Genomic DNA, 11977 nt, shown 5'->3' with positions numbered 1-11977 from the left:
GGGAATGAGCTGAGACCAGGGGCTCAAGTAGAAAGAAAATGTTCTGAAAAGGATGATGGCAACCTATGTACAAAGGTGCTGGACATGATGGCTGGATGGCTTGTGATAAGAGCTGTACGAGCCCCCAGTAAAATGCCTAAACACAAACAAACAAAACCAACAGCCCTTGAAATAAGCAAAGCAACGTGTGATAAAAGAACGGGCCAGTTGGCACACATTAGTGGTGGCACATCTCTGCCCTAGGACTAAGGAAGCCGTCCCTTGCTGTCCTCTGTGATGACAACACACCCAGGGACACAGGTACTGCTGGGGACTTGGAGGGCCCAGGGGCCCTGCCTGTTGAAGTGCAATACCCTAAAGGATGGCGGTGATCAGCCGAGCTCCGGGCCTATTCCCACGTGATCTCTCGGTTCTAAGAAAGTCTGCATTCTTGGAAAACTCCATGCTGATGAAACCTAGAGGCCGGGAACCTTGTGACTGAGATGTCACGTGAGCGACGTTCCAGGCTCAGATAACGGAACACGTATTTCTGCTTCCATGAATGGCTGGTGGGACATCGTGAGCTTTTAGCACCCCTGACTCCTGTCCCACCCAAATGTCCACCCACCATGCTGCCGACCACCCAAGGGGCAGGGCAGGCCCTGACAAGTCTCTGTTTGCACCCTCTCTCCCAGCACTGGAAGCGACAGACACCTGGATCTGTCTCTGGGCACCCAGTCTGGGCCTGGTGCCCAAGGGTGCTGATAAATGTGCCAGGCAGAACTGAGCTGGATAGGGTGGAGGGCAAGGTAGTGATTCCAAAGCTGTGACAAAGGACCCCCAACAGGCCTGGGGGGGTTTCAATCTGGGACAAGGCCTTCTTCTCCTGCCCGATGGGGCACAGTGTAACTCGGCTTCCTTCTGGGAAGCCCTGCTATGAGCCAAGGAGTGGGATTTCCTGCCCAAGGAAGCCCCTTACTTCTCTTGAGGGGTGGTCCCCTCAGGAGCAAGCAGGGCTCAATTCCCGAAGCAGGGAGACTGAAGTGCTCTGTGGCCGGGCTCACGCCATCAGGGGCCACTGCCCCGGAAGTCGCAGAGACTCTGGGTATTGTGGTGGCCGCTTGATGGAGGGGCCCCACCTGGCACGGTTGTACCATGAGGATAACTGATCTTTCCAAGGACGTGGCGAGAATAAAAACCACCAAGGCCTCAGGGAGGCAGACATTGCTTGTGTGACTACAAATACCTTGAGCTTCTCTTGTGTCCTGTCACGATCTTCCCAAGGTACCCCACGGGCCCTGCTCCTTGGGCTGCTTACACCCCTCAGCTCAGAAACCCTGGGGAAGGCGGTGCAAGTATCTTGGGGGGCTTTCTTCCAGGCAGACCTTGTCCATCCACGAGCCCAGCCTGGGGGTCTCTGGGGCAGGGCCAAGCAGTCAGCCCAAGGGGGCTGAGCACCTCCCTCAGATCTGCCTCTATCAAGAGATAGCGGGCATGCCTTGTGAGGGAGGGAACCTGGGAAACCAGGCAGACAGCCTGTGGCAACAGAGGAGAGGTGAACGCACAGAGGGGTACCCTTTTGCCCAAGGTCATGCTTGCCGAAAGGGCTTGTACGGGAGTGTAGTTAGCCTGCCACTTCCAAGCCAAGGGCCCAGCAGGGAGAAGGTCGCCAGGGTGGGGAGGCAAGAGAGCCCACAGAGCAGAGATGGAGAGTGTGTGTACCCGGCATCTACTGATCCTGGGGCCCCTGACGCAAAGGCTCCTGTGCGCTTTCTTCTGGGGGTGGTTTCCAGGGATAGCCCTACCAGGCCCGGGGTACACTGTAGGCAGAATGATTATTTGTGGCATCGAGGGCCCTTCTGCCCCAGCCTCCTGCACGGTGTCCCTGAATAACTGGGGAGAAGGAGGCAATTGGTTCTGCTGCTCCACCCCCAGAGGAGGCCCGGGGCCCAGACAGGGCAGAGCTGCCTAGGGATATAGAGCAGAGCAGGCAGGGCTCAAAGCCTCCTTCCTCTGGTGTGTGAGTCCCCGGGGCTCAGAGGTCCAGGGGCAGAGAGTCTTGGTACACGCTCTGCCCTACAAGGAGGTTGTAGGGAGATTTTAAAAGTGTCTCTAGGGCCTCCTGGCATGCAAGGGAGAGAAAGCAGGAGGAGCCATCTCAAGCTGTTGGGTCAGCAGCCAAGTGGGCAGGGCTGTGGCCCTGTCAGCTCTTCAGGCCACGTCTGTCCGTCAATCCACAACAATGCCTCCTGGGCTCCCGTCTGGCCAGGACAAGATCAGCCTCATCCATGAGACCTGGTGCGGGGCCCTCCGCCCCCACTGGACAAGACCCATCTGTGTGGGCAGCAGCAGGAGGAGGACACGCCAAGTCAGGCCAGGGTATGGGCGAGGGGTCTGGCGGCAGATATGTTGGGCACCCACCCACACACTCTGAGGTCACAGCCCTGACCTTCCTGGGCCTTGGGGTCCTGGGACTGGAGCTGCCAAGGGGACCTTCCTCACAGGACTGCCACGTGGAGAGGTGAGGGAGCGTGGTTTGGGGAAGGCTTGAAAAGGTGCAGCAGAGGCCGGAGCAACCCCCGCCCCCTCCGCCACTGGGTCCCAGCTAAGAACGAGGTCCTCATCATCTTTGGGGACGTCTGGTTCCCCATCTGTTGACTGGACACCAGACAAGGCCAGATATGAGTCATGTGAGGTCCGGCAGGGAAACCAAGGCCCTGTCTTTCTCACTCAGGCCACAGAGTCAGCCCGGCCCATGCAGAACTCTCTGCGACCAGGCCCTGCACTGCCCGAATTTCCCCGAACTGTCCATGCACCACAGCTCTGAGAGGTGCAGGAGGGACAGAAACTAGTGAGCATGCTGTCTGGCTTCCTGGGGGCTCTCGGCTCTCCCAGCCCAGGTTCACCCCACCCCCATGACCACCAAACTCCCTCTAAAGACCAGCCAGCTAACCATGTCCCTCAGACCCCCTCAAAGTTCCCTCTGCCCCACCATGGCCCATGGCCTAGAGGCCCGACCCACACTTCCAGCCTCCAGCCCACACTTCCCACGCCCCTTGTGTCCCAGACTCAGGCCAGACACAGCTACATCCCGCAAAGACGCCTTCAAAGTGTTCTGAGTTAGACTTGGGGGCCGGCTGGCTCCAATCCAGGCTCTGCAACCCCTACATGGGCCAACGTAGCCTATGCCTCGGTCGCACGGTTTGTACTGTGAGCATCCTAACCCCCTCACCTCTCAGGTGAGGTCGAGGTCAAGGTCAAATGAGGGCAACTGCACTTGGCACACCGAGAGTGACCAGCTGCGAGTTCCCCTTCATTTCCACCAAGAAGCCCCCCTGCGTGACCTCCGGCCGGGGAGACCACCTCTGGTCCCCTTGGCACAAAACTTGCCACGTCGCTCCCGTGGCCTGCTGGCACACAGAAGGCAGGCGCGGCCTGCAGACTGAGCTCTGGACCCATGGCGCAGGCTCCCATCATCTATCAAGTGATGACAGCTCAGTCATGGGCACTGATCTGGCTGCTGGAGGGGACAGCAGCTGACAGACCCGGGTCCTGGCCAGACGGACAGTCTGGTGGCAAAGGCAACATGGAACGAACGAATGAACAAGAAAGTCTGTGTAGAGTAATGGGTCCATAGCAGGCCCCGTGCATAGCGCCCCACTCCCACCCCTGCCCCCAGAGATGAATGGAGACCAGGAGGCGGAAGCAGGAGGGAGCAGGGAGGGGTTGCTTCAAATGGGTACAGAGCTTCTTGTTTCGGGGGGCGATGCAAAGTTCTGGGGATTCACGGGGGTGATGCCTGTACAACAGCGGTTTTAAGGAATGTCGAAGAAACATACCCCCCTAAGACGGCACATTTTGGATTACGATATATTTCACCCCAATCCATTTTTTTTTAATGTCAAATATTTGGCAAAGGGTGAGACGGAGAAAGCGCTTGCAAAAGAGACCCACGAAGCAGGGGGTTCACAGGGAGGTCTGGTGGGGTCTGCGGCAGAGAAAGCTGGCCTGGGCCCTTGGATGTCTGGGTGAAGACCAGGAAGAAGGGGAGAGAATGGGAGGCAGAGGGCCACCTGGCAGCAGCAGCAGGAAGTCCCAGGGGAGGGGAGGAGGCGGGCAGAGCAGCGCAGGAGGCCCTGGAACCCAGCTCCAGCCCCAGCCCTGGGAGCAGCTTCCATCTCTCTCAGCACTGAGTGGTTACCGTAGGAGGTGAGAATAAAGACACGCTGCTGTAGTTACAGTCTGAAGAGGGGCTGACCTTAATTAGCACACCCTTAATTAAGCTGCTCACAGGAAGGGCCCAATGGTTAGTGAGTCTCCTTGACTGAGGCGTAAATATTCTCCTGGTCACTCTACCGCCCAACAGGTGATGTCTGGACAGAGGCTGGATTCCCCTGGCTGCTCCCAGGGGCATGCAAAGCAGACCTCCAGGGGCAGGAGGGTCCAGGGGTCAGGGGAGGGGGCAAGTCCATCCTGGCTTGGCGTGAGGCATCCTGGGGAAGGGGAACTGCTCACAGGAAATAGCCATTTGACGTTGGTCAGGTTCCGGTGCCTCTCAGAGCCTTGGCTTTCTCCTCCGTAAAATGGATCAACACGGCCTTTAGGGCAGCCAGTGAGACTCAGCGAGCAGCTGGGCACGAGAAAGCTTTGGAGCCAAACAGGGCAGTGCCGAGGTCGGCTCTGCAGGAGTTAAAAGCCCAGCGGAAACCCAGAGGAAGCCCAGAGGGACTCAAGTCCCCATCACCTTTCCACAGGTATGCGCTGTCAACAGCAGTGTGTGCGCAGATGTGTGGATGGACAAGGGGCCTGGGCTGCTGACACAGTGGGCAGACGTGAACAGATGACGTACCACCCAGCAAAGCCTGCTCGGGGGCTCAAAGTCCTCCTGTAAAAACAGAGCCAACGGCACCTCTCAGGGCCCCCTCTCCCAACCCAGCCCTTTGGAATCTCAACATCACTTTGCACTTTTCTGAGCTAGAGAACAATGACATAGGGGGGCAGGGCCTGGGTCCCCAACAACCATGTCCTGCCCAGCCCCTCTTCCAGGCAAGCAGGCAAGGGAGGTGTAGTCCCTGGGCTGGCAGCCCTGTCAGAGCCCTAAGCCAGTAGTAGGTTCCTGGGCTCCTGGAAGCCAGATTCTCCAGGGAGGGGTGCTGGGATCTGCCCCTGGTGTCTCTGGCACAACCCCCATCAGAGGAGCTTAGGCAAGGCTGCCCCGGTCAGCTTGGACAGCACCTGCAGCTAGACATGAGCATCTAAGAGAATCCGAATGCTCCATCGAGCCCGCCCCCAGACTCAGGCAATCAGAACCTGGGGACTGCAGTGTAGATGCTGGACTGAGACACCCTCCACCCCGCCCCACCCCTGGGCTGGGACACTCCATGGTTCCAGAAGTATCTTGCCGGGCCTCAGTTTCCCCACCAGACAAGGCTGCCAGGAGAAATGCATTACCCAGCAGCAGGGGTGTGCTGGCCAAGTGTTAAAACACAGGCTGCCACGCTGGATCCTCACGGCACCCCCTTCCCCATGAGGGTTCTGCAGACCCTGAGAGTCGAGCCTCTCTGACAGCAGGCTCCTGGCTGGGCAAAGGCGTGGTAGGAAGAAGACAGCAACCCTGTCTGGGAAAGCCTCTTACCAGAAACAGCCTGGGGAGTTCAATGCCAGGAAAGGATTTCCTATTTGTTTCCAAAAATACAGCCAGGGCCTTGTCACCAGGAGTGAGCACCACGGCGCACTCTGCTCACCAGAGCAAACCAACCCGTGGGCCCTTCGGTGAAGCAGGCGAACACACCACCACTGGCCGTGCCTCCGAGGCCACCCTGCTCACCCACAGGCTCCCATCTGGGGCTGCTGACGCGGCAAGAGGTCTGTTTACTTTCCTCCATGCTCCAGCAGACAGGAACTGCCCCTCAATGGAGGGGGTGCGGGGTCTCCAAAGGCCCTTATCACAGTTCAGGGGCTCCATCTGGCATTTGGCCAGATGGCCCCCGACTGGCCCAGCCCTGCTCCCTGATCACTTAAATTAAGAGGCCCCTGAGCAGCTCCACCCAACGCAGGCATCGGGCAAGGTGCTTAGAGCAGGTGGAGGAAGCGTGGAGCTGGGCATCAACGCCATCCGTCTGAGGGGAGGGAGGATCCCGTTGAGCAAAGGTCACCAACCCCAGAATAGCACACTGCACAGCCCCAGAAAGTATCGAAGGAAGCTGGTAGTCTAGTACCACTGCCTCCCCCCACCCCACCCCCCGCCCCAACACCACTCCCCCGGGGAAGCCTGGCTGAATGAGGCCCAGCTTCAGTTTCCATAAATACCCCGGCTTCATGATGTCACCGCCCCATGCAGACGGGAGCAGCCGCTGGCGCTGGGTCCAACAGACAGGCGCCCTGCCATCAGCCCACACAGAACACCTGGGTGCCACATCGGACACTGTTGCCCTCTGCCCTCCTGCCTCGAGGACATATCACCCTGCCCACCACATCGGCCTGTCTGCCAGCTCTCTATCAGCAAGGCCCAAGTGCCAGTCACTGCCGGGCTGGGCACCACAACGGTCTCTAAACAGACACACTGTGGACGATGCCCACTGCCAAAATGGTAGCGCTGAGGACCCCGTAGATGGAGGGGGCACTTGTCCCCCAGAGGTAGGGATTTCACCACCTAGAGAGATCTGCTGACTAATAGTCTCCCCCTCGTCACCACTGACAACCCCTCTCAGCAGGAAGACAAATGCCTGTCATGCCTGCCTGGGGGCTAGCTGGGCACTGCCAGCCGTCTGGGCACCCTGACCCTCCCCCTATGCCAGCTACAAGCCCCATTCGGTTAGGGGTCCCTCTGACCTCTAGTCCTAGGTATAAACTTGCTACGTATACTCACAAATAGCGTCTTCTGCAAGCCATCCTGCCTGGGGGAAGTTTTTCTTGCTTGCTCCCTCTTGGTCCCCAGCTAGGGAGGATCTAGCCGGAGGAGCAGAAAACTCCCGAAGTGGAAGGGGATGCAAGGAATACAATGACACAGGGAGTCACATTCCTGGGGCTGGCGAGGGCATCCACGGAGGCTGGGGAAGGAGCAGGCAGAGGGTGGCAGCGGGGAGCCCTCGGCATAGGGGCTCACACCGTGCCCAGGGGCCTGCGAGGAAGTAGAGCCACCATAGTCACCAGCCCTGGCCAGGGCATCTGCCTTGCTGCTCTCTGAGACCACCTCAGGATTTTTCCTGTCTGTACATCCGGGATGAAGGGTACAGGGAGGAAGAGGGAAGGGGTAGGTGGGAATCTGTGCCTGGTTTGCTGGTTTGCTCTCACAGCATCCGGAGGAGGAGCGGGCACAGGGAGCCTCCCCAAGCTCTCTAAGAGCAACGTAGTGCGGCCGCGCTGGACCAATCGTCGAGGAGGTGCTCGTCACCATGGCAACTGCAGCATCAGGTGCGGTCGGTGGCTAGGCTACCGCGCAGCATCCATCCTCTCAGCGGAGCCACACACAGTCACCAAAGAGTGCTGGGTGCCAGAGGGCGGGAAGGCGGACAGAGGGCGCCACGGCCACCTGCCCCCCCTTCCTGCCAGGCTTTAGAAACTGGAAATCTGTTGCTAAAATAGGTGCGTTGTCCTGAGACTGCAGTGGCTTGTGTGCTGTTGGCCACAAAGCATTTGAACCACTGAGTGCACAAGCCCGGGCCCTGGGCTCAGACCCACCTGTCCCAGGCCTGGCTTTGTCACCTAAGGTCCCTGAGACCTTGGACAGACAGCTCCCTTCCTGAGCTTGGGTGGACAGTCCCATAAAATGGGAACGGTGTCCTTAACAGCCATGCCACAGAGCCACTGCACACAGTTATCTGTTGGTTGGCCAGGCCCTGAAGGGAGTGGGGCCGGAGCGAGGGAGAATCTCTTGTTTCGCTGTGGTGCCCACTCATCCATTCACTCATTCAACACCTGAGCGCCTTCTGTGTGCCAAGGACTGCTTCGGCTCTGCTCGCACCAGGCTCACGTTCCAGGGGAGGACAGAAACGATATGTCATCAGATATAGACGCACGGCAGTCACAATAAGGGATGAGAGAGGCGGGGAGGAAGGAAAAAAGAGGGAGAACATGGGTGGTCAGGAAAAGGCTTCCCAAAGGGCACACGTGGGTTAAGACGCGAATCATGGAAGATATAGAGGAGATCACTGAGGCAGGGACACGAGAGGGTCAAGGTCCTGAGGGAGACAAATCTTTGTGTATTTGAGCAACAGTCTGGAGATGGGTGTGGCCACGGTGGGTTTGCCTCAGGGGCAGTGAAACTGAGAAGGATGTCTCACCATCCTCCCCTCCCATTCCTTTCTGTCACACACAGATCTCTCTCTCTCTCTGCTGCCAAACTGACCAAGAGGCCTCTACAGAGATACATGCCTATCTTTGTGTACACGTCAGCTTACTGTCAACAAGCCATTTCTTCTCTTAGCCCCCCTAAAGGACATGGTAGAATTGCCCCCAAGAGGTTTCGGAGGCTGTAAATCTTTATGGAAGGAGGCAGCCTCATTTTCCTCCTGTGGAGAAGCTGGTGGATTTGAACCGTCGACCCTTCAGTTAGCAGCCTAGTGTTTATCACCCCCTGCTCCACCAGGACTCCTGTACACACACACACACACACACACACACACACACACGTAGATATATGTATAGTATTGACAATACCTTATGCAATATATAATATCATGTATTATCAACATCGTCGGGGACGTTAGGTGCCATCCAGTCAGTTTCCACTCATGGTGACCTTACAAACAACTGAAGGAAACCCTGTCCAGTCCCTCCCGGGCCAGCCACACAGTTGTTCTCATGTTTGAGCCCATGCTTGCAGCCACCATGTCAGCCCATCTCCTCTTTGTCACTGCCCCTCCGGTCTCTCCTGACAGCCCATCCAAAGGATGTGAGATAAGTCTTAACCCTCCTTGCATCTGAGCAGCCCTCGGGCTGCTTCTTCCGAGACAGCCTGGTTTGTTCTTTCTGCAGGCCACGGTACTCTCAATAGGACCAGCACCACAGGCATAAGAAGAGATGGAAAACACTGGCTTACAGCTCTGCCTCGGGGGTATGTGACGCCTCCCCCCGCCCGCCCCCCGCCCCCAGCACCTCAATCTCAGAGGATCGATGCTCCCACTTTACAGAGGAGGAAAGGAAATGGGGGAGAGAACTGCCTGGGGCTGCAGAGCCACCCCACAGTCCCTTCCTGGGGTACCCCTTCTGCTCCACAGAGTTGCCCTGGGGGCCCAGGAGCCCCACCTGCACCTCCATTGCTTCTTGTAATCCTAAAGTACAAGGGAACAAAAGATGTAAACATTGATTCTGTTGTATTTTATATGATTTCCAAATAGGCCAAGTGGCAAAGACCACATCATGACCGACAGCACACTGGACAGAGCTCACAAAGCCCTGGTCTCCTCTGAATGCTGACACTCAGTGTCCAGCACAGGGAAGACCGAGTCCTGTTGGAGCTGAGACCCCCCCAACTCTGGTCCCTGACTTCAGCACATGCACACATCCCTTTAGGAAGTGACAGAGGTGACCAGCCAAGGAACTGCCATGACATCACAACCTGAGTATCACCACCACCAGCCAGAGACTAGGATGCACTAGCCCCACTTCCCCGATGTAACCCCCAAGGGGTCAGGGGGTCCAAGGGCACACAGGAAGTGATGCTGTCGGGGTTGGAGAGGTCTTTCTGATTTCCCTCCCAGCCACCCCCCAATAAGGCTTTGGCTGCCGTCAGATTCCAGAGATGGGGAGAGGGTTCCGACAGCCTGACAACTGTTGTCACCTGACCCGGTCACAGGCTCACCCACCACCACCCCTGACGGCCTGGGCTGGGGGCCAGCAGGAACCCAAGGGGCTGAGGTAGTCCACTGACAGCCCCAAATCCCACAGTCATGCCCCACATGCTCTTAATATGTCCATGCTCGGCCCTGCCAGCCCTGGGAAGTCACCTGGATTCCGAGGAGAAAGCGGCTGCCCAAAGGTGAGCCATGAACATGCTACATGAGGATTCCTCCCCATCACACCCACTGGGACGTCCCAGCCTGCAGGGAGTCAGGCAGAGACAAGCACACAGAGAGCAGTACACGCTTGCACCTGCAGCCCCGGTGCCCGAGAGGAATGAAGCTGGCCAGTTGATGGGAACCCAGAGCACACTGTCAACAGAGACGGCAGGCTGGGGGCCGTGGAGCCCCAAGAATAGCACGTCGTCCTCTGGGGGCCTCCTGCCCCGAGGCCAGCGCTGCAAACCGTCAACTGCTCTCCCTGGGAACTGTAGAAGCACACACGTTTTGGATCCTCCAAACCTCACAATGCCAGAATCTCCCCATTCCCGGAGTCTGTTTCCTTGTTGCTTCAACGTTCTACCTGGAAGCGGGATCTTCATGTTACAAATAACACGGAAATCCATTCTTCTTAAAAGAACCGATGTCCCTTCTGACCAAGTGACGTCGCGGTTACGTGCTGGGCTGCTAACCTGACAGTGGGCAGTTTGAATCCACCGGCAGCTCCTCAGGAGGAAGATGAGGCTTTCTGCTGCAGCCCTGGAAACCCACAGGGGCAGCTCTACCCTGTCCTATACAGTCGCTACGAACCAGAATCCTCTCAATGGCAGGGAGGTTTATTTTTCCTGTTGACCCCAATCCCACTCCCCTTTCCCATTTCTGCAGAGGAAGCGGATGTTACCTGCCTGGAATGCATCTTTCCAGAACAGCTCCTATGCGTTACACCATGCATCTGACCCAGGCAGCCCGATAGTTCTTTCTGCAGAGCCAAGGAGAAAGCCCACCTTACTTAGGGGAAAACTTTACCCCACAACTATCAAAGAACCCCACGGGTCTGAAGGAAACGCCCAGGTCCTTCATCCACCCTGCCAGCTCCCCTTACAGGCCACCACCATGTTGACGTAGCTCTCTTCTGTAGCTCTATTGATACAGACTATTGATACAGCTCTTGTTCCTCAATCCAAATTTTTTTTTTAAAAGGCTGACTCTCAGAACCTCTAAAGCACAGAGTCTTGCACGACCAACTTCCAAGCCACAGACCTTTCTAGTCAGACATGGGCCTGGGCTCCTAGAGGGGCGTGGACCGCACTTCCCAACTTCCCGGCCTGGCTCCCCTCCCACCCACCCCCTGCTAAAGAGGCGGCGAGGAGCGGGGAGAGGCAGGACAGCAGCAACCTCTGGAGGTCTGGGTATCTGGGAGCTGGCTCACACCCCTCTGCAATGCACCTGTCCTGGTCCTAGAGCGGGGACATCAGGCCTAGCTGCAGGGCAGCTAAGCAGGGCCCTTGCCAGGTCACAGAAATAAAGTGGCTGCTGCTTCTGGATGCCCTCCTTGAGTCCTGGCCACCAGGAGCCTGGAAGTCAGAGCTGGCATTGGGACATACTGGCCTCTGTGCCCGGTCTGCTGCTGAGCATGGCAAGGCTGGCACAAGGCCTCGGGATTCACGGAGGCAGTGAGAGCGTGGGTGGGTAGAGGTGGTGGTGCTATTTGATGTCCGCCCTGGCAGGTCCGTTTCAGCTTCCGCTGGGGGCTGGGCCTCTGAGTGCCCCTTGCACGGAGGAGAATAAAAGGGGGCAGAGGACACCCGAGGACCAGCCATCGCCTCGGAGCCCTGAGATGAAGGGTCTACAACATGGGCATGCCTTAGGGCGGTGGGCTTCCCTCACCCTGTCCGTGCTGTATCTCCCCCAGCCCCCAAAGCCCTGCACCATCTCAATAGGCAGTGGGTCCGGTAGGCGTGAGTCAGCTACGTTGGTTTGAGTTGTTGCTTCTACCTCAGCCTCTTCCTCTACACTCCGGGGTTCCAAGTGGCCCCCACGCCCATCTCAAACACAAAAGCCCCTGCGGTTGAGTTGCAGCAGCCCTGATGCACAGTTCTAGAGGCTACGACTCTTGACAGAAGGAGACACTTCTCGCCTGGCTCCCGAGGAGGTTTGAACTGCTGATCTTGTGGTTATCAGTCCAATCCCTAGCTCACAGATCCATCAGGGCTCCTCCC

General features: G+C 57.7%; 1 protein-coding gene across 1 annotated transcript in view; it reads right to left on the bottom strand.

Moving 5' to 3' along the window:
- IQSEC1 (IQ motif and Sec7 domain ArfGEF 1) overlaps positions 1-7208 on the bottom strand; it is a 216882-nt gene extending 209674 nt beyond the window's left edge. Inside the window, exon 1 of the mRNA XM_045290040.1 lies at positions 6848-7208. Within this exon, the coding sequence (XP_045145975.1) occupies positions 6848-6870 (23 nt within the window). The 5' untranslated portion in view covers positions 6871-7208. The remainder of the gene's footprint in view (positions 1-6847) is intronic.
- Positions 7209-11977: the final 4769 nt, after the last annotated feature.

This window comes from Echinops telfairi, unplaced genomic scaffold (genome assembly GCF_000313985.2).
Source record: "Echinops telfairi isolate 266 unplaced genomic scaffold, ASM31398v2 ScPeMD7_31;HRSCAF=116, whole genome shotgun sequence".
NCBI lineage: Eukaryota > Metazoa > Chordata > Mammalia > Afrosoricida > Tenrecidae > Echinops > Echinops telfairi.
The sequence above is the reverse complement of the archived record's forward strand: the minus strand, read 5'-3'. Positions and strand labels throughout refer to the sequence as shown.